Source organism: Pleurodeles waltl, chromosome 8 (assembly GCF_031143425.1).
Source record: "Pleurodeles waltl isolate 20211129_DDA chromosome 8, aPleWal1.hap1.20221129, whole genome shotgun sequence".
NCBI classification, from domain to species: Eukaryota; Metazoa; Chordata; class Amphibia; order Caudata; family Salamandridae; genus Pleurodeles; species Pleurodeles waltl.
This window is the reverse complement of record NC_090447.1, coordinates 716,793,583-716,820,530: the sequence shown is the minus strand read 5'-3', so window position 1 is coordinate 716,820,530 and position 26,948 is coordinate 716,793,583. Positions and strand designations below refer to the sequence as shown.

Here is a 26,948-nt window from a genome sequence, read left to right as displayed (position 1 = left end):
GGTGACTGCCTATTCTCGGTTTCTGTTTGTTTCCCCGGTTAGTGTGCATTGTACCATTGCTTACATAGACTATTTGTTCTGCACATTTTGGATATTCCAGCAGTCTCTTAACAGTTCAAACCGTTTGCGGTAAAATGTGTATCAGTTTTTTTTTTTTTGTAGTAGTAGTACAAATATATGATTTTATTTCGGTCTAGATATGCATTTTACAATTCTGCATATGATTGTTTTCTTTGCATTTATGTACCACGGCCTGCAATTTCTGTTATAGAGTTTTCTACAAACCTTTTAACTTTTAGGAAAGATGATGCATGAATGGGGTGAGATGTTGGAGGAGGCCATGACATTAGTTACAGCTTTCTGTCATGTGAATGGGACTTACGTTTATGTTCTGTGTCAGGAGTCCAAAGTAAAGTTTAACCACTGTGTGGATATGCATTTTTCTGTTCCTTTATTGAACAGTGGGAGTTTGAATGTTCCTTTGCATGAAGCAATTCGGGTTCTATTCATGTAATTACACTCAGTTATATCTTGGGGAAAATAGGGGCCTAACCAATACTGAGACCAAATTTTGTGGGAAAGGCTGCTTTATTGAAGACAGGTGCCCTTAGCATTACAACCTGTCCTTTGCCTCACAAAACTAACCGCCTCAATATACGTACGCTTCAACTACACCACCCCCACCTACCCTCCCCACAAACAGTATTGCAACCCTTTCCTCTTGCTTGTATCTTTGCATTTGCTATTATAAAACTCTTTTCAAGATGCTATTAATCTGCAACTATAACAACTCTAACTTCTGCCGAACATTTAACAAAGCGGCTCGACCATGCGAAGTGCAGTCTCCCTTCTCCTTTTCCACCTGGGCTGCTGCTCTTAAGTCAAAAACTGTGCAAACAGTGCCAAATGGCCCTACCCTCCCACCCAGAAAGAGTCCCCTAATGGGCTCTTTCTGCCCCACCCCACCCCAGATATCCATATTTAAATCAGCCTTAAGAGGTCCTGCAAAACGACCTTGATGTACAACAAATAAAGTTCTGTGCTCATGAAAGCCAAATGAACATCGTCCTCTCTAAAGAAAACATCATCCTTCAACTTCAGATCAAAGTGTTCCAAATATGTAACACTCTATTCCCCACAAAAATTCCTCATCTTATTGATCTTCCTTGCCCGTTCAATTGCTCTCTGCCGCCTTGCACCCCTCCACACCATCCATGGTACAAATGCCGTCCACACTACAGGGCAGCCAGCACATTACTTCTGAATCTCTTTTATAGCTCTCTTCATGCTTTTTAATACCTGTGACCCTTTTGCCTCAACTGAATATTCTCGCCGAGGTGAATTAACAAAACATCCGGACACTATCCTCGCACAACCAATCTATTCAAACATGGCAACAATTCTGGACATTTCATTCCCCCCCCTGCCACTGTAACTCGAATGCTGCTGGTTTAAACTTAAACCCCAGATTCGCTCAATGACTGCCCCGATGAGCCTGCCAAATCGCCAAAACCTTACTTGCTGGACCAGCTACCGAACCTGAAGTAGAACAAACAGAAGAACACTTAAGACAAGCCATCAACATTTTTCTTGATCAACGCGCACATCCCTCTTAGAAGCATTGGAGCCCCACCTCCCCAGCTAATAATCCATTCCCTTTCCCAACCTCCCCTGCCTGCCTCAGTTGCTATAACTATTCTAAAGGAATGAGTACCAAGTTCTGAAGGAGAAAAGCCCAAAGATGGTGCTGCTTTCCTTAACACTGACAACAACTGGAATGCTGTCACAGGCCGATTATCCTTATGTTAGAAAGACTAGCTCAGTAGGAGGGCCCCTCTTGTTTGTAGCACACAACCCCATACTACCGGGCATATGCGCCTGTCAGGGTAAGAATTCAGCTGTACCATACACTCTTTGGTCCGTCTTTGACTTACTAATCCAAATCCATAAGTGTCCCCCTCTACCCCCCCACCCCCTGATTGGACCTCCGTCTTCCAAATCCCTGATTTTCCCCTACCACCTAGTAGCTCTGACACTCTGATGGCCCGAAGAACATGCATACCGTATGTATACTAAATAGCAGCACCTCACCCCTGTCCAAACACATTTCTGGTAGCTTGGATACCAAAGCCACCAACACTGCTATCGTTACCGGTGACTGCTGCCAGTCCCTTTAGACCCTATCTCTTTAGCCCTACCATCTAACATTCTTTTACCAAGTTCTCCAGCTGAAGGAGCGTAACCCTACAATAACAGTATCAGCTCTCCTCCCTATAAGGTCACCGCTACCAACAGAGGAAACCATTCCCAAAAAGCAATATTTCTGTCTACATGCTTCCACTCCTGAGACCACTCCTCTGCACACCACCTACCCTGCCAAAGAACTCAAAATGTAATTCCACCTGCTACATCTGAGAAAATCTGGGCATCCCATTCCACATCTTGCCATCGCCTCAGTGCCTAATTTGTAAACAAAAAGGTGCTGGTGCCCAAATCCCTCCTCTTAAACACGCTGCTGCTGCAAATAAATGTGTGAACACGGAATACTGAGGCAGGGTAATCCTGAAGCCATCTCGGGCCTCTTCAATCAACATAAAGCCACTCCTTGTCCCGTCAGCTCACTCATGCAGCTTTCTACTTTCTCCTTTTATGACGCTTTTTCGTTTTTCCCTTCCTCTGTCTTTCTCATATGTGTCTTTTGCTCGCAGCAAATGCTTGAGGCAGAAGAATAAGCCCCGGCCCTAAAAAAATATGTGCCGGTGCTCAGCACCAGAAACATCAAGCACAAATTAAGTGCTGCATCGCCTCAACTGCACTCCATTGAAATCCTTCAAAAACTTAAGCCACATCCTTAAATCTTCTTTCACCCTGCTGACAAGCAGATATGGTTATGAGGCAAACAGTTACCAGCCAAGAACAACCCCAAGTGCCTAAAAAAAACTCCTTCCAGCCCTTAACACTTTACACGCAAAATTCAAATGGCCCAACTGCACATGTATCTCTCTGGCTGTCACTTATTCTTTATTCAGCATGTGATGTAACAATTGAGCCATTGCAATCTGCTTGTCCAATGGGAGAAGGGCCTCCATGCTGAGTGAATCTATTTCAATACCCAGAAAAGACAATGATGTGACAGGTCCTACTGTCTTCTCCAGTTCCAACTGAACCCCCAATTCCTTCATGACCTCCTAAAAAGCCTCCAACATTTCCATGCACTGATTTGACCTTGGTTTCCCTACTAAGAAAAAGTCATTTAGATAGTGCGTTATTGCTGTATGCCCTGTGCTCTGCTGGAAAACCCACTGCAAAAATGTGCTTAAGCATTAAAAAAAGCACTCACGAGATGGAACAACCCATCAGCAGGGCTTTATCAACATAACAACCACCTTCAAACTGGATCCTCCAAAAGCTCAAAGTCGTCAGGGTGTACCGGCAACAGCTGAAAAGCTGATTTCATGTCACTCTTAGCCAACAAGGCTCCCTATCTGACCTGCTCGACTATCTCAAATGCTATATCCACTAAAGCATATGTCACCAATATTAGCTTTTCAGGAATTAAGTCATTTACAGAAGCTTCCTCTGGCCATGACAAATGTTGAATCAACCAAAAATGTCCAGCCTCCTTTATTTAATTTTTTTTGGGACAACTCCAATGGAAGAAATCATGAGGTTCTGCATCAGCCAATCAAGAAAAGGGCCTGCCATGGGACCTTCCAAAATCTTTCTGTAACTTCTCCCGCACTACCTGCTTGTGTGATCTCACTGATTTCAGATTCTCTCCCCAACGTTGCCCTCTATGACCTGTATAACCCAGTCTGACTCCCAATGTGAAACTGTGCCGTAACAGATTAGCATCATCCTGTCTATCATATTGCTGTAACCAGAATTCCAGCTTCTCCAGGTTAACTGGAGTAGGAGCTCTTGCCCCCAGAGCCGTGTACCCCTCTTCCTCCTCTTGCTGTTTGTATTGAACTGTTGTGACCCCCACTCCATTGAGACAATTGCCACTGACCTCCTGATTCCCCCAGATGCCTGCACTCCCCAACAGTTGACCAAAGCGTGCCTTCCTGTGCTCTTGGAACATTCATGCTGAAAATGGCAATACTCTATTGTACAGGCCCAGCACGCCCCCACTTGTCTATTGCTAAGCCCACTTGATTGTCCTTTTGTAGACCCCACCCCTCCCCGAATGGGACGATATGATATAGGAACACCATTACCTGTAAATACCATCTTTCCAAATTTGGTAGGACCCATGGTATGTTGCCCAAAAAACGCATCAGTCTCTCCCCATTGAACTTCAGGGTCTACTGCCATGGGGGCCCAAAATTCTTCATCATATTGAACCCATGCGTATCCGCTGTAATTCAACTGCACTTTCGTAATGACGTCCATTTATTTAAGAAAAGCTACTGACCGCTATGGGCATCTTTCACAGTACACACTGGCAAATATAAAAAAGGCTGCAATCCAGTTCTCAGTTGTTACAGGGACCTAAGGGTGTTTAGCCAATTCAGTTTCTTCTTCTTAACCTTCTTTCCCTCTTACTTCTCTATGGAGGAGTTTCAGCATACTCCCCTTTCCATACCTTCTGCTTTGTGGCAAGCATTAGGTGGTCACCAAGAGGCTTGGAAGTTCCCATATATTGTAACTTCTTAATTTTAACCTCCTTGCTCTCTAAACCATTCTTCTTATTCTCCGTCTTGTCTACAACCACCTGCTCTCCGCATATTCCCTCAGCAGTTGCTACAGCTCCCTCTACTGCTTGTCCTTTCAACCCTTTATTAGTGTGTGGCCCTACCTCTGACCCCATAGCCACATCTATTCCAACAGTTCTATCGGGTATGTATACTCCTTTCCACAGGCGTGCCTCATTACCACCTATTTCAGTGGCCTCCACTGCCTCTGACACCATTGCGTTGAGCTTCTGCACCCCATTACCTGGTGCCAAGATCAATGCCTGCTCTGAACTCGTCTGCCTTGCCAGCTCATCCCTTCTTGCTGCACCTCGCAAGCCATTTTGTCCCTGAGAACTTGAATCCTGTAAGATATGAAAAACAGCAGCATCTGTCCCTCCTGCACTCCCTTCTTTTCGCTCAAGCATGTTCTCTTTCTGCCACCATTCCCCTTCTCTCCTTCGAAACCCATGCTCCTTCTGCACCTCCCCTTCCTCTCAGCTCTCCTTATCGTAATCAAGCACAGTGTGCCCACTCAAATCCAGAGAAGCTATATCAGACGGCCCCGTTGATCCGCTCTATAATTGTAGGATTCTGCATGTATATGCTGGGTAGCCACCGGTGGGCATCGAGGGGTCTTTTGTAAACCTGTTCTCCCACCTTGCCACCATATCTGTGGCTTGCTGATGCCCTAAGACGCCGACGGGTGCACCAGCCCTGCCATTCCACTGCACCATTCTGACATCGCTGCATTTGAACTTCGCTGTCTTCTCCGATCCCTCGTTGGTCTGGCCAGCCGCTCTGGGCTCTGCCTTCTCTTCTCCTCGAGGGTCCTGAGCCGCCTCAATCTCCTTTGAGCCTCTACTTGTGCTGGGCACTAGTTGCTGAGAAAAAGGGAAAACAAGAAGGGCCCAGTGTGCTGGTCTTGACCTTCTTGTAAATTTGTAGTACGTCTCCCCCTACTTCCATCCCTTTTTTCTCCCCAATTCGTCCACCCTGACATCCTCATATCCCCACTTCTTGTCTTCACTTCCTTCCCACGAACCACCCCGGCACCTTGCTCTTATCCACTCCTTCGTGAATAAACTTTGGTGGGGGGAGCCTACTGCGCCATTCATCTTCCTCACTCCAGTCCAAGAGGGCCCCATTAGCGCTTATGCCGGGCTGTTCTCTACCTCCAAACTATGATCTCCAGACTCCTCCCATCTTTCAACAGTCCCAACCATACCCCTATTAAGGTCCGTGGTCTGCCGATCCTGTACCACTCCATCCCAAGATAAATCACTCTGCTGCTCCTCATCTTGAAGCTCTCCACGTATCCCGGGCAAATCAATCTCTTCTTCATGGGTCCCAAAAACTTCCAACTCACAAAAAGGGGCATCACTTAAATTACAATCCTCTCCGGCTCGCTCATTTTTGCTTCAAAGGAGCTAAGCCTGCTCCAAAAACCTGCTCCCTCCCTCCAACCCTCTTCCCCTCCCACCTCCCATTCCTCTGCCTTTCACTGCAGCAGCCCGAGCATTACAGGAAACCCCGCCTCATTTCCCTTCCCTATGCCTTGACAGGGGCTTCCTGCGAGCGCACCGCCCTCAAAATATTTGACTTAGGCCTTCATCGCACTGCACGCTGCCATGCAGTTCACAGATGCAGGCTCCTCTCAACGAGGGCCGCTCGTCGAGTACGTGAGCAGCCCCTCAAACTCACCTCTTCTGAAGAGCCCTTGGAATCACGTGGTTGCGAGCATGCTAATACTGCTGCCGCCATGCCTGCTGCAGCACTCCTCACCGGTCACGCTTGAGGCCACGTGGCCGGTGTGAGCCGTTCTAATCTGCCCGCTTCCTGCAGCAACGACAAGGCCTGAAGCACCAAATCCTCCGACATCCTCAGGTACTTGAAGTACTCTCCGAATTAATATAGCTCTCTTACCACAATATTAACCCTTACTTTTTCTACACTAAATATATTCCCGACTAAAAATGTTCTCTACTCCTAACTGCTAGCCAGCCACCATGTTGCCTATGACAAAATGGTGACCTAAATCATAAAATGACTAGCTAAATAACCGGCGCACATATGAAGCCCAAATGTGGCCCAAAGTAGCCAGATCAGTCTGCTCCATTCTCCCAATAATTCCAAAGGGGAGACCTCCCTTGGTGGACTACCCTCCAAAACCTCACTGGGGCTTGGTGGAGGTGGGATGGTTGTTATGAAATGTTAATAAAATTTGATAAATTCATATCAAGACAGTAACAAAATAACATTGGCACGCTTTTCAAGTCTTTGCTGTCTTTATGAATGAGTAAAGTGTATGTATGTTTTGCTGTTTACAAAGTAAAAAATTATCTGAGTAGCACAGGGTCGTTGCAAGCTATTCAGGGTGCAAGACCCTGTACATCAACAGAAAATTTGCATTTGAATTGGACAGTGACATTAAATTCCACATATTTACAATTGCATTACATCATTTGACATATATTTTCGTCTTTAGGCACCTGGAAGTTGTATCTGATTTTCCCTGACTCAGACAATGTTCAGTTAAGTACAAGAGCTGTTATTAGAATTTCAGCGAATAGCCCACACATCCTACCCTGTGTCTTACTCTGTCACTACTGACTGGTTTTGGGACAGTCGCCAGGCACAAAAACTGGATGCTAATTTTCTCGTTCGTCTTTCTCAACTCTTCTCAAGCACATTTCACGAGTTTTGACTTTAAAAAAAAAAAATATTTCAAAAAATCATATTTCCTTACTCCTTTAATTCCTAAGACTAAATTACAAGCATCTGCATAGGGCATAATCAGCTTTTTGTATATCCTTGTAGCACTGACATATGTATAGTTAACTCACGGGTCCCAATCATAACCTAGCACAATCATGGCACAGGCAGTGTACCATAAGCCTTTATCACTATCCGATCAGTGAAAACCATTGGTGATCCTTCTACTTATAGCGCTATAATATATTTTTATGCTGCTATGTTAGAAAGACATGCTCTTATTCTAGTTTGCATTAAAGTTGCAAAGGTATAGACCAGTGGTTCCCAACCTTTTGACTTCTGTGAACCCCACTTTATCATTACTGGAAGCCGGGGAACCCCACTGAATCATTATTTGAATTCAGGGACCTCCTCACTTAGTCATTACTTAAAGCTGGGTACCTAATCTGTAAATATTATTCACATTTCTAAGCAGCTGCGGACCCCCTGAGGAGACTTTGAGGCCCAGGGGCCCCCGGACTACAGGTTGGGAACCATTGGCATAGACGATTAGTGTTCTATTTTGTAATGACATGTAGGCAAGGTCACTTGCAATTCAGCAGTTGCAGTATTTTCCGCATAGCTATGGATTTGCCACATTTTTCACATAATCCCTCAACTGCTGCAAAAACTGCAGATTTTATCAAAACAATCTTTTGTTTCTAGCTCAAATGGGTCAAAAGTTTCTAAAAAAAAAAAAAAAAAGGCATCATGGGTTCCTGCTCTTTGGAAGTCTTTTCACGAAAGATGACTAGTTATCTTTTAGTTGCTTATTGCTGTGTTGGGTTGTTAAACAGTTACAAATGAGGGAAATCTTTGCCTAAGCAGTGTCCCCATGAGCAAAATTGTCAAAATAATGAAGAAATACTATGACAAAATGTGCAATATTTTACTGCATAATTGCCTTTACTTGCCTCATAATGTAGTCAATCCTGCTGCTTAATGTGGTCCTCCCATGCCATTTAATTCTGTTCGCCCTGCATATAGGTATGCTAGGTTCTGTATTGGAGAGGGTGTGTTGAAACAAAGTACTCTAAAATATTAGCATTCAGTGTTATGAGTTCAGTTGGGTAAGAGCTGCAGGCTGTACTCTGCAAATTAATTAGTGGTTACAGGAGACTGTGAAGTAGTGTTTCTTTACTAACAAGGTGCGCTGGAATTGTCAGTGACGATGGGGGAGGCAATATGGCCGCACATACTGAAGAAATTCTACTTCATAGCTTAAGACAATTATCAAATTAGTTAACAGCCTATTTGCAGCAATGCCATTGGGACCTATATGCGCACTCTCCACTACATTATGCTTGTTGCATTGCTGGGCCAGTGCTGTTCCTCAGTAGGTGGTACCTCTTTGAGGAATTGTAGCAAGAGATGTGAGATGGGGGCAAGCATGTAGTGTGTAGATTGTGTTGGCCCTGCTACTGGTTGTGAAGGTAAATATTGCTTGTTCTTGGGCAAATGTAAAATCTGAAGCATGAAGGCGAGGGGGTTTATGTGACTGCTATAGAGAGGTTTAACATATACTTTTAGGAATGGCGTTTTGATTTTATTAGAATTGTATAAGTATGATATGCCTACGTATATGGGCTTTCAGTCAGACTTCTTCATCCATTAGTCTAGTGTTTTGTGGTTCACATTTTACTTGTGTCCACTTCAGCTTCAGAGGGCGTTGGTTCAACCCACTTCAACCATTGGTTAACCTGGGTGACAACACTCTGCTGTTTCAGAAGTAGCACAGCCACAAAATAAATAGTTTCATTGAGCGAGAAAACTATTGCGATATGTGCTTTTTGGGACCCAAAACCTATTTTTGCTTTTAGTTTTTTTTTGTTTTAAATATTAGCAGCTCCCCAGTGATAAATGTTTACTAAAACCATGACACAAGAAAACCAGCAGAAGCAAATACAAAAGGCTGACAATGCATGTTATCATTTGAGATGCAAATACAACATGTTTCTGTGTTACAAAGTGTGCTGCAAAATTTAAAGAAATTGCTATTTTTTTTTAAATACAACTTATGCCAAGTGTAAAGATGATCATGGTTGATGGTAAAGATCGCAGCCGAAAGACAGCAGTGCCATTATCCAAGTCAACAAATGGGCAACTATACCTTTTTAGGATGTCATATTTTCCTACTCTTTTGACAAAGTATGGACAAATTCCCATGCTATTTTTTACGAATCATGGGTAGGCTGGATTTAAGGTCCATTCATTTTTCCTATTCCGGCTATTTACCTGTAAACCACAATTCTGTCCATTTCATTTAAAGAAATAGGAATGACCATAAACTGTGATACTATGAAGATCAGACTCCTGTCGAAAAAGTGAATACTGTATATTGCTACCTTTTTGTAAAGGAAAATAAATGATACATTTTTGGTGCTGCAGTAATAACTTGTCCAGAAATGGGATCAACATTTAAACACTTTTACCATTTACATTTACCTCCATGTCTCTCACATTGGGCAAAGTTTTATTTTCATATTTAATGAGCAAACACTTTATTCAGAATGTAGTTTTTCTTGTCCTAGAGTATGACATATTTACCTTTCCATCGCATGTTTTTTGAACTCGTTAATGAACAGCACATATTGCTAGTGTTATTGGAAGTGATAGAGCCATTGAACTGCTGAGACCTAGTTTGTCTCTAAACAGATTATCATTTTAACAATGAATGTGTACAGAAATTAGATCAGTGGATTTGCACAGAACGTTAAAACCTCGGTTTTTGGTAGGAGAAACCTTTTACTTGAGCACATAATACTAGAAAAGTACATTATTTCCCATCATATGCAAGCATTGCTGACAGCCCAGCTATTAAAACAGAATTCCCAACCATAAGATAATCTGTTATTTCTGACCAAAACCTTTTGTAAGTTGTGTCTGTAGTTGTGTATCATGTTAATATTGATATTTGAAGCCCTAAAATGATCGTGTAAGTTGAATTTCTGAAGATTTGTATAGCATATATTGATTGTCTTGATGAATTGGTAGTATTGGAGGTTTGGGGTTCTATGTTGAAAGCTATAGATGTATCTCCAGGCAGAAACTAAGGAGCAGAAGTTAAACTGATCAGGGAAGGATTAATTATAGGAAACTTAGCCCTATATGTTGCTGTGATAACCACTAAATTGTCATATTTTGACTGTACGATGAGCTAATGTGGTGCCTTGTCTAATTATATTGGGGAGATTCAAGCACTGGTTTAATCCGGGGACGTCTTACTTGTGACTCACTCCCACCCATTTTTGTTTATGTGCCTTTTCATTGTGAGTTATTATTTGTTAATTCTACTCTAGCAGAGGCAAAAACAGATCTTTAGTTAATAGAGACTTGAGCTGATTCAAAAACATGATTGTATCTGTTTGACAAAAGTGATTTTGGAAATATTTTGTTATTCTTTTAAATAAATTAAGCCAAGCTTTCTGGTTGCCAGTTAGGTTGTCAAAGTCCTCCCCGGAATTTGCATAGGACTTACAACGTGCCCATTGCCTACCATTGTTTGGCTTTATTCAATGTTTGTCCCTTCCCTGGAGCACAATCTCTACAGTCCTTTTGATTGGCTGAGTTATATCCTTCAACTTCTCACATTAAGGGAACTACTTTTTTCTTTCTTTCTTTGTTAGCACTCTATCAAGAGTTCACGTGTTTTCTAGCTCTGCCCCTCATGTGCTGCTTCACTGTTTCAAATACCAGTCCCACCCCCTGCGACGGGTTGCTCCCCACTCCCCCTAAAATGTCTGTAAAAGTATAGTAACTGATATTTTTTCTGGGGAATGGCTGAAGAGTGGACGTTAAAGATTTGTTGTTTTATCTCCTGCATGCCACATAAAGCACGAAAGCTCAAGCTTTGGTGCACACACATTTTTTATGATACTGTGGGGAGGGCCAGCTGCAGCACTCGCTTAGCTGGGATGTGAGGCAAAGGTGTACTTAGCAGGACATTTCTCCTGGAGGGCCATAAATCTGCTTCCTGGTCTACTGCAGAAGATCAAATGTCTGGATCCTGTGGAAAGTAATATTAGCCCTTGGTACGCATTACCTTTACACTTCTTTATTCTTTTCAAGTTCTGTTGAGTTTACAGAGTGAAAGGTGTTTTTAAAATTAAACTGTGACATTTATAAAGATTGAAAACATTGAATTCAATGTTGAGTTTTGAGGTCCCATATGTTTTCTTTTCGTCCAGTATTTTTATTTTTTTATTTTTTATTTATTTATACAATGTACAGACAACCGTTGGCAAAGCCAATAATTCAGCACTCACATTATAAAGGCACTAACTGTTGGCTTTCGCAATAATTGTTCAATAAATCCATAAGTATTTAAGGTTTCTAGTTTTCCATTTGAGTGTGGTTAAATTCTTAAATGTTGATCTAGAGAAGTTACCCGGTGTATAAATTGTTTGTCCTCCAGCTGCTTTACCATTCTAATCCACTAATACCAATAAAATCATATAAGCTGATCAGACATTTTTTTTTTTTACCCCAAGGAATTGTGAAAATGAAAAGAATAGGTCTTTGTAACTTGGTAGACCTGTGCAAATATCATTGTTTACTTTCAGTAGTTTGTTCTGATTTAAATATGGTTGTTACCTGCTTTCAAGAGTGTTTCTTTGATTTCATGACAAAACCTTCTCAGTGACCCTCTACAGGTGCTGTTTCTGTGCTCCAATATGCATATATGATGCTTGTTAGATAAGTGTTTAAAAGTGATGGCGGGGGATTTCATAAAAAGTTGGTACGTCCATTTTCTTTTTAAATGTACTTTTTTTCAATTTCATAGGCACAGGTGACACCCCTTTGGAATAAAAGATACATACTTCTAGGGGGTTCTAAGAACAAATATTTGTGAGCAGTGTTTAAAACATTACAAAAGAAACGTTCCTTGTGATATACACGCCAACCTCAAATATGTTGCAGTCCATAATCAAATATTCCAAACACCTAGTAGGAGTTTTGCAATCTTGGGTGAACATGTCAGTGAAGCAGGTTTAGTGCTTACGCTTACCAAAGAGTGCTGTTGAAAGAAGAGTTATTAATTTTATCCAGTCTTAATTAATTATTACATGGCTGCCACCAGGACTGACAGACCTAGTCTCTGGCCTGTGCTCGATCAGTAAGTGACCCCTGACACTTTCTTGCCCTTGTTGGTTTCATTAAATTCAGATAAGTGGACAGGGTTCTCATGGAGACAGATGGAGGTCTGACAGTAAAATTGCTGACCATTATTGGCATGAAGCAGGAGTGCATGCTCCCACCCATGTTCTTCGCGCTGTACTTTGCAGGTCTTTTGTAAATACTGAAAAATGCAATAACATTTCCGCCTGCAGTTGACAATATGGATATCCAAGTATTGCTTAATGTAGATGTCATCCTATGTGATTTAATGTACAATGGGATAAAGTAATTGTATTAAGAAAAAACACAGGATATATTTAATTTGAAAGCTTTGGAATGCCGGCCTCCGAATTGTGGCTGATTATTTATGGTTGAGAACAGTAGTGGCACAAAACTACCAAGTCTGTCTTTAGGGCAGTACTAAAGCAGTACCGCATGGTAGAGGGCTAATAGGTTGTTCAGTGCCGAAGACAAGCGATGTGCTAGCATTCAAACAAGCACATGGCTGAATTCCCCTCCACTTTATTGCATGGTGTTGGAGTAATTCAATCTGACTGTTAATTTCCTGAAGAAAGCTGCACGCAAGCTATTAATTTGTTTGGTTCAAAAACGGGAAGGCCAGTTCAAGCAAATAGAGCGGGAAATTAAATTCTTTTTAAAGAGTATCTAGCGATAATATTAATTTGTTTCTGACTTTTGAATTTTTTTATGCATCTTGTATATTTATTATCTCTTTCGAAAATGGCTGTCATGTTACATCTACATGCAGAATAACTACCATCTTGAAAAAAAAAAAAAAAAATCCAAGGTACCAGTTTTTGGCTTTCCTATTGTTTGCCTCGCAAGTCTTTTTTTTTTTTATAGCATTGCTTTTGGCATGCTGATGATTGGGAGTCGGGAAATTGGCTGAACAAACCAAAGGGTCTAAATTGAGCCTTAAAGAAGGGAGTTACAAGGTCTTACTTAAAACATCTGTTCCCTGGGGCTCAGGGAACATGACGGTCTGCTAGATGCACAGACCACGGTCTCCGCCCTCTGCTTTGCCGCCGGCTCCCCCACCGCGGGGATGATCACCCGGCTGCACCTACCCACTTCTCCCCTGCAGACGCCCGCTTCAGATGGATGCCCCAAGGCACGGGGTTCCCCCCGCCCCCAAGCTGTTCCTCGCTGTTTGCTGCTTCGTTTCTCCCCCTGTGGTCGATCTGCCGGCACAGAGGGGCGGCGGCCGGGCTGTGTTTCCAGGGCAGCCGATGCAGAGTCAGCACAGGCTTGTTTCTGGCTCTGCCTTGGTTGAAACAGGATTTCTGAGGGGAGCTGGTTCCAGAGCTCCCTCGCGCCCGTGATTCCAGCAAGGATGCTTGGCAGCATTTTTCCACGCTTCAGGCTACTCAGCATCAACTCTCCTGCATGACCCCCAGGCGCACATCTGGGCCAGGGGCCAGGACACGGCGGCAGGGGCAGAATTTATCTTCATCTAAGCCTGGTTTGGACTACCCGGGTCCCCTGTTAGCCTCAACATCATTACCACTGTGTACAGGGGTAAGGACTAAGCGCGCTGCTAAAGGTAAACCCCCAAAATACAGTTGCCAATATGGCAGGAGTATCATCTACCCCATTGGTCTTATCACATAGCCCTGTCATGCAGGAAATAGGACAAGGCACAGCTGGGCTGGGGGGGGGGGAGGGGGTCTCAATATTACCGCAAGAGGTGGAGTCTGAACGAAGCAGCATAAACTATACAGATTCCCTACTTCAGTCATTATTGCAAGAGATGAGAGACAAATTCGCTGTATCTGACTCTAATCAAGCTAAACTTCAGGGGCTTTGTGATGGTCTTGATGTGAAAATTACTAATTTAACGGAGAGATTAGGGGCTATGGAATCCTCTATTTGTGTATTTCAGGCAGAAGTGGAGTTGAACAGTCATGAGGTCCAAACTTTAAAACGAAGTGAGAAAGATCTGAGAGAGAAACTAGAATCCTTGGGAAATCACTGTAGGTGGAATAATCTCAGATTTTTTAATATTCCAGAAGGTGTGGAAGGGGACAAAATGAAAGGGCTCATAATATCCTTGATTAAAGAGCATATCCCGACTGTAGCCTCCCTCGACCTGGACTCAGAAATTCAGAGAGTCCACCGGGACCCTTTTAAGAGAAACCCTAACAAGGATAAACCCAGGAAGGTGCTGGTTAATTTTGCTTCATATCGAGTGAAAGAGCTGATCCTTACAGAAGCTCTCAAAGTTCAGGGCTTCAGGCATGAAGGTTGGACTTTCCTAATAAGATCTGATATATCCAGGGCAACGCAAGATCGACAATGGGAGCTGTGGAAGTTTATGCAGGAGTTTAAGACTTTGGGTGCTACTCCACAACTGAGGTTCCCCGCCACCCTGAAGGTAATGTGGAAAAATAAAATGTACACCATGCGAGACCCCCAAGAAGCTAAGGTTCTGATCGAACAGATAAAAGGGGAGAGCTAGCGGGCTGGGGAGGGCCGGGGCCTAAGGGTAGTGGTACCCAATATGGTCTAGAGGAGGGTTCCCTAGGGAGGGTTTGGGGAAGGGTAGTGTTGGGGTGGCACATTGTATAATGACCTGGCCAAGATCACACTGGGTGGGGAGCAGATGGGGAAAAAAACCCAAAAATAAATGGAGTCCTGACACGGTTAAGGGCTAAGCAAGAGATAGCTATCCGGACAAGAACAGGATGACCGGGCCCGATGTCACTTTTAAACTTAAAATTCTTACCTGGAATGTAAATGGTCTTAGAGTATGCAGCAGAAGAAGGAGAATTCTTGAGTTTCTAAGATTATCTGATAGTCAGATCATCCTCCTGCAAGAGACCCATCTACGATATGAGGAGTGGATGAGTATCCTTATGACGCAAAGGTGGATTACTCACTTTGCCTGTACTAACCAATCTTGCAACGTAAAAGGGGTAGCGATTGTTGTAAAGAATAAGGTTCAAGATTATCTGACAGATGTTAGGCCTGACCCTGGGGGGGGGAGATGGGTTCTGGCAAATATTAAGTTAGAAGGGGTCATATACACCTTGGTGTCTTATGGTCCTAACGTGGATGACCCTGGCCCACTTAGGGACCTCTATGAGCAACTGTCTGGAAGAGCTCAGAATTTGATAGTAGTTGGTGAAGACTTTAATGTTTTGCTTAATCGTACCTTAGATAGGTCTAGCCCCAGAACAACCATCAGCACAAACAATATGAGAACTTGCCTGCATTATATAATGGAAAATATTGGCCTGATTGACCCTTGACGAAGCAGAATGGGGCAGACCAAGGAGTTCACTTTCTGGAACAAAAAACATGGTCACGCTTCTATAATTGACTTTTTCTTGATGCATGCTAGACTTTGAAATAACTTAGTGGAAATTTTTCACCAGCCAGGTCATCTCTTGGATCACTCAGCCGTGCAGCTGGTTATAACTCTTTCTGGTTCTCGTGCATGTTCCAGATGGACACTGGATAGATCTCTCATGGGGAGGAAGAGATCTTTCTAAAGTTGAAAAGGGATTCTAAGGATTTTATTTTAGATCAATTTAGGCTCTGCATAGATAGCCACGGTTTTTGAAACGTATAAGGTCTTCAGTCGTGGAAAATTGATCAGTTACGCTGCCATCAGGCCTAAGAGAACTAAAGCCACAGTAGAGGCTCTTGAGGGTAAACTTCGTATCTTGCAAGCCCAGAGGGTTATTTCCCATGATGCAACAACACACATAGACTTACAGCACCAAATTCAGGAAGTTAAAAATTCACTTGAGGTCTTCTTGGAATCAGTTGTGAAGAGCACATGGGAAGCTACTAAATTGGCGCATTTCGAGTACGACGAAGGTTGTGGCAGGTTACTAGCCTGGAAGACTAGGTCTGACAATGTTAGGAATATGATTAAAGGCATAATGATAGACGAGATGGGTAGAATTTCCTCAGATGATCAAGACATTGCAGGGGAATTCGTTTTTTTCTTAACTATATAGAGATGACACTGTGGCTTTAACAGAGGCGATTGAAAACTGGCTGAAGGGAGATATTCTCCCCAGGTTAGAACCAGAAAAGAACCAGACCCTCAATCAATGTTTTCATCCTAGCGAAGTAGATAATGTTATTTCTGGCTTGGAAAACGGGAAGGCTCCGGGCCCAGACGGCATACCAGCTGAAGTATATAAACTCTTGAAAGAAGAACTAGTGCCAGTCTTGACTCAGTTGATGAATTCGGTTCTTAATGAGTCTTCCCCGGTTCTGACCTCTTGGAACAAAGCTAATATAACCTTAATATTAAAGCCGCAGAAAGATGCTAGGACATGTGAGTCGTATAGACCCATTTCATTGCTTAATAATGATTACAAAATCTTCGCACAACTATTTGCCAGGAGGTTGAATAATGTGATCGGTGACTTAGTACACAACAACCAGAAAGATTTTATAAGAAATCAACACTTAGGGGACCTGACTCAGAATCTAGTCTCCGCAATTGACATTGCAACTACTACGAACATGCCTCTTGCCATATTAACAATTGACGCTGCAAAGGCCTTTGACAGAGTAAGCTGGCTCTTTCTGCAAGCAGTAATGGAACGTAACAACTTGGGAGATAATTTTCTTAAAGCAATCAAAGCTATTTATAAGGCACCTTCTGCTCGCGTCCTGGTTAATGATATTCTATCCTCACCTTTTAAAATCGAACGAGGGACACAACAGGGTTACCCTCTTTCTCCTCTTCTCTTCAACCTATATATTGAACCCTTCCAGTGAATTATACCCTTTCAGAATCACGACTGGGTCCTGAAGGAAACCCTGTATGTAGATGACCTCCTGATTTATACACAGAATCCCCAAAGTGCTTTTCTGGCACTTTTTGAAATTACAGCTGGCTTTGGGGAAATTTCAGGTTATTTAGTTAATACGGATAAATCTGGAGCAATGACTTGGAATGGCCCACAGGACGGTCTATTGGAGAAAAATGAAATTCGTTACTTAGGGGTAAAAGTGGATACGAATTTGGCAGAGATGGCTCAGGTGAAATTTGGGCACCCCTGTAGGTGAAGTTACTCCACCAATGGTCACACTTACATCTCTCCATTTTAAGTAGAACAAATTTAATAAAAACTGTGATATTGCCAAAATGTACTTTCATTTTTAACACCATCCCCTTACTCTTTAAACTGACTGGTTAAGGAAACTGCAGGGGGGATTAGTTAGTTTCATCTGGTCTTATAAAAATCCTAGAGTAGCATGGAAAAAATTGAGAAAGAAGAAACTGGATGGAGGAATCGCATTCCCAGATTTCCAGTTTTATTACTGGCCATTCCAATCGAAAAATATTAGATCACTCCTCTCCAAGGAATATGAACTTTCTCAGCTGCAGGTGTTGGCAGGGAGCTTCCGGGACCAGGGCACACGGTTCCTCTATACATTTGGCCACCCCAGGTACTACAAAAAAAGTTACACTAAAAGTTCTTAATGCCTGCAGGATTTGGTATGAAGTAAGAACAAGACTGGGTATCCCGTATTACAGTGAGCTGGCCCCAATCTGGAATTCACTCAGTACAACGCTGTGTCTGCAAGACGCACTAGCTACTCCATTGATAGAGGGAGGAATCGTGCGCTGGGGACAGATAGTCAGTGGGGGCTCAGTAAGCTCTTGGGAATCTCTATCCGAAGCAACCAATGCTAAGTTATCCAGGTTTAAATAATTGCAAATTAAAATCTGGGTACAAGGAGAACCTGAGGCTTGGTGCCCCACAGTTGGGAAAGGGAAATCACTGGTCCAAAGAGATTTAAAAAAGGAGTTTCAAAGTGGTGTTGGGCCTTAGTACAAGGTGAAGATGCCTCTTTTCCATTACCCGCAGAGGCGTGGAAACCTGTTTTTCCTGCACTAGACCACCCTCATTCCTGTCAGGCCTCTATGAATATACTTTGGTCTGTGGTAAAATCTGCTCCCTTGCGGAGGAACCAACTGTTCACTGTATACCGGGCCTACTGGACCCCCGGAAGATTTGCTAGAATAGGATCCAAAGGAAGAGTAACTGCCCGAAGTGCGATCTAAAGGGAGCAGACGATATCCATTTCTCGTGGCAGTGTCCGGGGATTCAAACGTTCTGGGAATAAGTGGGTAAGACGATCTTATCCATCATAAATAGACGCGCTGAGATAACGCTACCAATGATTTTATTTGGACTATATGAGGGTGCCGAGAGGAATACGTACAATAGATTGGAGAGACCCCTGGCGCACCTCTTCTTTTACTTTGTCCTGATAGCATGGCGGGAAATATGCATTAAGTGGATCTCTGGTTTCCCCCCTACCCATATGGATTGGCTACTGTCAGTCAAGAGAATCTCAGACTTAGATTGCAGTAACGGTTCGGTTAAGTGTCTTAGAATGTGGGAACCCTTCTTGGCCTCTTATAGAACCATTTCTTCCCTGCTACAGCCCAGTGAGAATTAACTTGATTTAATTTTTGATATTTGATTTTGGTAAGAGTCCAATGATTAAGCACTAAGACGCAACAGCAAGAAGGACGGGAGGTGGATTTGTTCCCCCCCCCCCCCACCACCACCAGCCAAATGGGCACCAATAAATACACTTGTATTCATCATCTTGACTCTGAGTACTAACTTCATATTACAAATCATAACAAGTTGCAAGGTCGAAATCTCATACTTGGACATAAAAGTGGGTTTTCAACTTTTTATTATCTCATGTTATTTACTTGGGGCAAATTGGTCCACACCCCCTCTGACAACCCACAATATGAAACATAATTGGGTATTCTTCAGAAAGAGAGAGGTGGGCCACACAAACTTCGTCCTTTGAACTGTTTGAGAGGTAAGACTTCTGGTGTAGGTAACATACCTTTAGAGAGTGCAGCATAGGAGTAGGTAATATTCTTTTAGGTCAGTTTCTAATGTTATGGCGAATGCCCTTAAACATAGTCATCCAATTGCAAGTTGTTAGCAGTGAATGGTCAACCCACACTTTTTTTAAACCAAAATTTGTTGTGAATTCCCATCTCAAAATTGTAGTGGGGGGAGAGTGTAGGCTGGTTTTCTAAAATTGCTCAATTGAAGGAGCCTCGTGTGATTCCCTTAATGTAAAGCACTGGAGGTGCACGCATGGTGTTATCTGTTATAGCAACGCAGCTGTAGTGTCCTACCTTCACTGTTAGAACTCTTCTTTACTAGAGTTCCTTGTTCCTAGAACCTGTTAATACTTGACGATCAAATGTAAGATGGTTGAGAGAGAGAGAGAGAGAGAGAGAGAGAGAGAGAGACGTAGGAGCTGGAGGAAGGAGGCTGAGGTGTTAGAGGTAACTTATAATAAAGACATCTCTTCATCAACAAAGTGTGGTACCTACTTTGTTACAATAGCATTGAGGCCTTTGCGATTTATTTTTTTCTTTTTTTAACCCTCTTTTAGGCGCCTTCCCATCCTTGCACCTTAGCCCAGCCTTAAAAGGGTTATTTTGCTGTCTCATCTCCATCTGGGATTGCTTTCACTTTCTCAATATTTGTTTTAGTTTTAAACATGCATGAACATTCAAAGATTTAAAAAGTCTGGAAAAATAATCAAATGAAATCACGAAAGATAATAGAAACAAACATTATAAACCGTAATAACTGTCTAGCGCTTCCTGCTAGGTAGATGCAGTCAGATTAAAATGGAAGTAGATAATATAAAAAGATTTCTTTCATTATTGCTTTAAAATTAATCATCATAATTTTACAAAGCGATCCATTCCTTCAGGTGTTAAACTAGTAATATTAATCACTTGTTTTATATGACCCTTTGTACCGCACAGCTGCCATTTCGGAGCACTGTAAGCAGCTCATTTTACTGTTAATCAGCTTAATCGTAATTAACATATCCACCTCAGAAGGGTTGAATGCTTATTTGGTCTTTCTTTCCAGTTTTTATGCTCAAGGCTTACAAATAATGCCCAGGTTGGCGATCCTCCGCAATGGCGGAGTAGCGTCAACCCCTTGGCTAAGAGCCAGCAGCAGAAAAATAAAACAAAACTTCAATATTGTTTTCTTTTTTTTGCTGTGGGGGGGGCAGGTCTGGGCCATGGGAGGTTGGAGGTGGGAGAGGGGGAGATGAGGAATGGATTGCACTAAGTGTGCATGTGTGTTTGGCCAGCCATCTTAGGCCGGCCAAACACACATGCACACTTGTGTTTCTCCAGCCTGGCTGTGTAGGGTTGTGTCTGAGCCACTCAGACCAATCCTAATACTGCTTCATGCTAGGTAAGTCTTTTTTTTAAAATGTTTATTATTTGTCCCCCACCTTGCCCATCCCCCCTTGATATTTGCTGCAGACACCGCTAATAATGACCAATATGTTTGAGCGTTTAGCACGCAGACCTCTAGTGCGGACTTTCAGAAAGATGTGGGCAATCAAATTAGAATGCAGGGTTTATTTACAGTTTAATGACACGTCATATGGGTTCTCAGAAAGTCACTTAATCTGGAGCATTTTTCATTTGTGATTGGCATATGTTTAGCAATTGGAATTTAATAAGCAGTGTGTGTGTGTGTGTGTGTTTTTTTTTAACTGACCCTGTTCAATACATCTGTTAATTCATGTACCAGGCGATCAAATAATGGGTGGCCGTGTCATACCTTTTACTCCAAAGATTGCACTTGCGATCCCAGGTCCTTCAACACCAAACAATTGGAAGCTGCTAGCTGACTGGAAGGAGCTACATTCACACCTTCAATGATGAAAAAAGAAAGTGGCAGATTTAGAAGGTGTGAATGTAGCTCCTTCCAGTCAGACCTATTTGAAGGCAGGTCAGAGAACTTCACTCCATTTCATCAGCAAACTCAACCAGTTGTCTAACAACTGCCAGAGAAATGCGCCAGTGGGTAAATCCCTACATATAACTATTAGATCACTGCAGTCACTTGAGAAGGAACCCCTCAAATCTCTGATTTTCTGTAAACGTCAATTTGCCTGCCTTGGTGATTGCCGTAGTAAGTTTGTGTGTACATTAGAATGCTAAGAGGGGTAGTCCTGAGGAAATCTCACCATTTCGGCTAAAACCATTGTGTAATGTACCATGGACTCGACCCAAATAATAAAACAGTGCACAAGCACTTAGCAAAGACTTGTAGTGTGCTGTAGTAATTGAATAGTAGGCGGTCACCTGTTTTACATTTCGAATATTAAATAGGCGTGGCGCTTCTGTCCAGACTGCAGTTATTTTCTCCTTGTGGTTCATAGTCACGTAGCTCACTCCTATGACCGATAACAAAAACTCTTCTATTTCTGAAAATGTTCCTTCTATCACTTTTCTTTTAACTTTTTGTCCATAGTTGAAATAACAGTTGTAAGGCAAAGAAAGCACTTTATTATTCAGTTCCTGTAAGAGCCTACTCATTAAAAAAATATATTTTTTATTGATATGAATGGGCCGAAAAGACTTTCAAAAGGACCGGTCTGTGGCAGGGGTTAAAGTGGGACTGCAGCTGTCAGTTGTAGGAGGGGTGGTCTATTTCACTTTTGGGCTAGGAGGCGTAGTCTATTTCACTTTTGGGCTAGGAGGGGTAGTCTATTTCACTTTTGGGCCAGGACGTGTGGTCTGTTTCATTTTTTAGCGAAGGCGTTGTTAAATAGGCTGGAATATGTATGCCACAGTGATTTCTGCCTTTCAAGGAATCGAAAGCATGCTTTACTGCCTGTGTAATGTGAGCGTTTCATGAACACAGCTTTCTGGGTCTTTGGATGACCTTGCTCCTGCCTTTGTTTGCTATGTGTGTCTTGGAACTGCTCCTTCGAAGTCTGTTCGTTTTGTTACCGCTTCCTTTGGTGAAGTGCAAAAAAAACCTGAGTCAGAGCATTCCTTTCTGATGATGCCGTGCTGTTTGGACAACTTCTTCTACTGCGTGCCTGCGTTAATAAAACAGCTGGATCGCATCGGGCGCCAAGAAAAAGCCATTTCAGAATCTTGTTGCGTCACCAGACATTTCCAGCCACTGGCGAAGACTATCTCTTGTCCCAAAGTTTGTATTTTTTAGTTCAAATATCTTGTTTCATTTTTAACATACCTTGTTCAGCCTTTATTAGAGGATTTGGTATGCGACCCCAGTCGAAATGTAATTTGTGAGAGTGAATCGCTCCTTTGCTTCCCATGGAGGAGGGAAAAAGAGAAAAGTTAAGAAGAGGAAAACTGTACTAAAGCAGAACTGGGAAACACGTTTATAGGATCACTGTGCTATGTAACTTGAAAAATGGACGCTGGGTGCTGTTTTCTTGCTCCTTTGTGTGTTATCTGTAAATAGGCTTCCGTCCTTGATATAGCACTCTTTCCGCGTTCCCCCACATAACAATAGCTAGTGTGTTACATACTTGTCAGGGGCTCTTCGAATCTCATAAGATACATACTCATCAGTTGATTTCAAAATGTAAAATGAGGAGGCGTGGCCAAGATGGTGGGTGAGTAGGATTACCTCGCCTCCGCAATGCACCCTGACTCCCATTTCCACTGCCAACCTAACCCTCCCGCTGCCCGAATCAACGCATCTGGAGTTGGGGGGTGGGGGCAATGGACTTTAGAGCCGCAGTTCTACTGATGCCCCAGAGGAGCCCAGAGAGGGGCGGAGGGGGACAGACTTCTCACCAGCCTGACCGGGCCTACGTGTTTGCTCGCCCTCGTCTACGTGCTGCTGACAGGAGCATCTTGCCTGGGTTGAGCAGTGCACAGGACAGCCTCTTTATTGGAGATGAGGGTTGGCAAGCCGTGCAGCGATGCGCTGGCCTTATTAGCAGCCCGAGAACCTGCCCGGTGGCTAATCAGCATGTCACTGGGCAGGACCTCGATATTAGGGTGCTGTTTGCCAGTTATACGAATGGCCCCCATGGGGGAGAAAGTACGACTGTGAACTAGCCGCCTGCGTAGTGTGGCCTTCTCTGGGGGTGAAGGGATGCTGCCAACCCTCACATAGACACAAGTATGATCGCCACAGACATATCCTAACCTCCCACCAATGGCCTGACCGCGGAGGGCCCCCTGTAGTCACCAAGGCAATAGGATTGATACCGAAATATCGCTTCACGGAATCAGGAGGCTGGACTAGAGGGAACCCGACGTGTTTCTTTATCCTACTTTTTAATTGGTATACTCCATTAGAAGGGAGTAGGAGTATTGAGATTGCTTGTTTAGTTCCCAGGGACATTTGGGAAGCACCACACAGTAGCACAATAATAATAATAATACCATACAATTACCAAATAAGAGAGACCCACATCCTTTGTGAAATTTTCTGAGGGGCCACGTGGCACGATACTCCAAGCTCATGCTTGAAGGCCCTTAGTCTCAATATCTGTGGCTTTAAGATTCTAGTGAAAAGTGGCTCAGTTTTTCACTTACTCAGGGACTTCGGCTGTGACTGCTTTCTCCTTCAGGAGACTCACTTGCTCTGGAAGGACTGGGGTAGCCTTTTTGTCCGGCTGGTTCACATGGCAACTTTTGTTGTCTGTCCTGGACAAGAGGGAAGGAATTGCAGTAATACTGGTCAACAAATTTCACAGAAAAACCCTATCTACAGTCGCAACATATGCACCCTCAATAAAAAGCAAGAGCAATTCCTACGGAATGCGATTTTGTTAATCATGGCCAAACCAGGATCCCTAAATACTCATGGGGACCTTTAATATGGTGATAGACACAGGTTTAAATGGCTTGGCACACGGGGTGGATCAGAAAGAGTTCTTTCCGCAGATAGGCTCACATGGCTAAAGGACCCCGGACATTAACCTACCGTTAGGGACTACACATTCTTCTCTGCAGCACATTGATTACATTTATGCCAGACTAGATTACTACGTAGGCACAACACAATTCCTAACACAAGTCCTACAGGTGGTATAGGGGTTACAGCATTATCAGATCACAACCCAATGCTACCTATCTTGCATGACAGAGATGTCTCCACACGTCGGGGACACTGGAGATTGAACAATGATATTCTGAAACAGCCAGATGTTCGCATCTCCATCCATATGTGGATCACCAACTACCTGGTAGAAAATGAGCTATCGGTCACCCAGATCATGCTGTTATGGGACACTTTTAAAGCAGTATTAAGGTGGGAATTTATTGCTATCTCTTTTACCTTTAACACAGATAGGATGGCCAAGTGTAGGGATCCAAAAGAGAGGGTGAGTGGAGTGACCTGGAGGGTCAACATAAACACTGAGGGGCCCAGAAGGTTTGGCACAAGTGGACAGCTGCCAGACAGAATCTTTATGCTCTTGATTGGGATCCTGTGGACTATGCTTTACTGTGCACCAAGCATAGGTACTACACAGGGGGGAGATGAAGGGGGTAAACTTCTTGTCTACAAGCTCAATGGCAAAGGCAGACCATCAACTATATTACCACCAGCGTTGGCAAGAAAGCCTACACCTCTGGGCATATCTCAGGCACCTTCCAACACTATTATTCTGCACTATATACTCCAGACCTACCCCTTCCGGGACCACACAATCTTGCCTAGACACAATTCCACTCTTGGCCCTCACTACACCATAGTCTGAAATGCTAAAGGTCATTACAATTCAGAAGGTTATAAATACCATCCCCAAACTGCAATATAGATAAAGGCCCAGGCAGGTTTACGGTCACTTTCTATAAGATGTTTAGCTCTGCATGCAGATGTTGTCCTGCTGATGCTCACAAACCTGCAGACCACTCTCCTCTCCTCGCTCTTCTCCATGAACTAAATACATTTGGCTCTGCATCAGGGGTTAAGGTCATCAGGAAAAAATATCAAATTTCAGGACTTAATGTACTGAAGGACACCCATGTCTCTCTTTCTGATATGCAGACCCTGATTGAAGGATTCATCTAGAAAGGGGGGAGGGGGGGTCCAAATGGCAAAACAGCATCCATGTACTCCATTGGAAGAAGGAGAATTGGGAGTCCCCTGTCTCAAATACTGCTAATGTGGCTTCACAACTGCTCTACATTGTAGAATGGCACCGTAGGACATCTGAGAAACACTGGTGCTCTATTGACCAGTCAATCACAGGCATCCATGTGTTGATGCTACCTTGGCTACTGAAGAAACACAGATCCTGGGGGATGTATGGCAGGCCATTATGGCTGCTTGGGATAGTATGGCTGCATCGCTGGGCTTAAAAACCATACCCTCCCCAATGGGGACTTTTTTGATTAGAATGGGCTACAATCTTTTGACCAGTTTAAAAAGGACTATGGTGCAACTGACAGGGAGCACATGAACGCAAGCAAGTAGCCCGCCCCGTAACTGCCTTTGAAAAGTGGTTCATCACCAAAAACCATGATATACATCTTGTCACTGACATTTATCAACTTCTCTTAAAGGTGGTCCCCTTGCCTCGTACTGCAGCACAGAAACAACGGAAACAAGAGTTTGGACGCACGCTTTCAGATAGGGAATGGGAAGGGATATACGAGTGCACATGTACAACTGCACCCAGTGCAACAGGTAGAAAAACAATAACCAAAATTACCTATTACTGGTACTACCCACCCGCCTGAACCCACTTGTGGGCTCTGAACAGATAACCTTACTGTTGGTGGCGCAACGGTTCACTGGGTACCCATGTGCATCTTCTGTGGCAGTGTTCCAAATTAAAACCCTATTGCGGATGCATGTTGAGCAACTTGAACAAAATGTTTTCCATAGACATTCCTCCAATTCCAGCCTATACTTCTTTAGGCCTACCCATTAAGCTCATATTCCCACTGCGTACACACCAGTGGAGGGCAATAACCTTGGCCTTATGCCCAGGTGAATAAGCCATACCAGTGTTGTGGGGGTGGAAGCCATGCCAGACTGTGAAATGTGGTTTATTGGCCTATAGGCCCTGATGGGGTTGGAAAGAATCACAGTGACTCTTCACGTGAGGACAGTCAACTTGGAAAACAAAAAATGGGCCTGTGCCTCACATTTCTGAAGCGAACATATAAGGAACTTACGTTCCCTAAGTATCTGCGAGTTCTCCGACTTACAACCACACCTGCAAACGACTAGAGATATATGGCAGACACCCCACATGGCAATGGGTTTTTGGAACATCCATGAGACATCGAGTTAGACTCCTTCTGATGAGTGTGTCAACGGCTCAGATGAGTTAGATCACCGATGGATCATGTGGATGAGTTCCCCCACTGGGAGGAGTGTGGGTGTTGACATTTAGGAGGTGGGTTGTTTTTTCCTGAACTCTGTTTCCAGTTGTAATTTGATATATTAGGACCACCGACCTTTGAGCAATAAACAAATTTAAAACAAAAATTTAACATACTACATTAAATAGACTCCAGGACATAATCCTTAATTGTACCCTACTGTCTACCTCTAACCACTAGATAGAGGACTGTTACTCTAGTCACTATGACCG

The 26,948-nt window shown here is 43.3% G+C and overlaps 1 protein-coding gene across 3 annotated transcripts in view; it reads left to right on the top strand.

Annotated features, from left to right (window-relative positions):
- The window catches only part of DCBLD2 (discoidin, CUB and LCCL domain containing 2), a 529,217-nt gene that overhangs the window by 69,095 nt on the left and 433,174 nt on the right, over window positions 1–26,948 (top strand). The window contains exon 1 of one of the 3 annotated variants that reach the window (XM_069204888.1): window positions 13,781–14,087. The exons of 1 other annotated variant lie outside the window; for it this stretch is intronic. Coding sequence is in view for 1 of the 2 variants with exons in the window: in XM_069204885.1 (XP_069060986.1) it covers window positions 13,956–14,112 (157 nt within the window). In the remaining variant the exon portion in view is untranslated. Of the gene's footprint in view, window positions 1–13,780; window positions 14,113–26,948 lie in introns of those variants that run through there. One more of the 3 variants, XM_069204885.1, reaches the window with a different exon arrangement.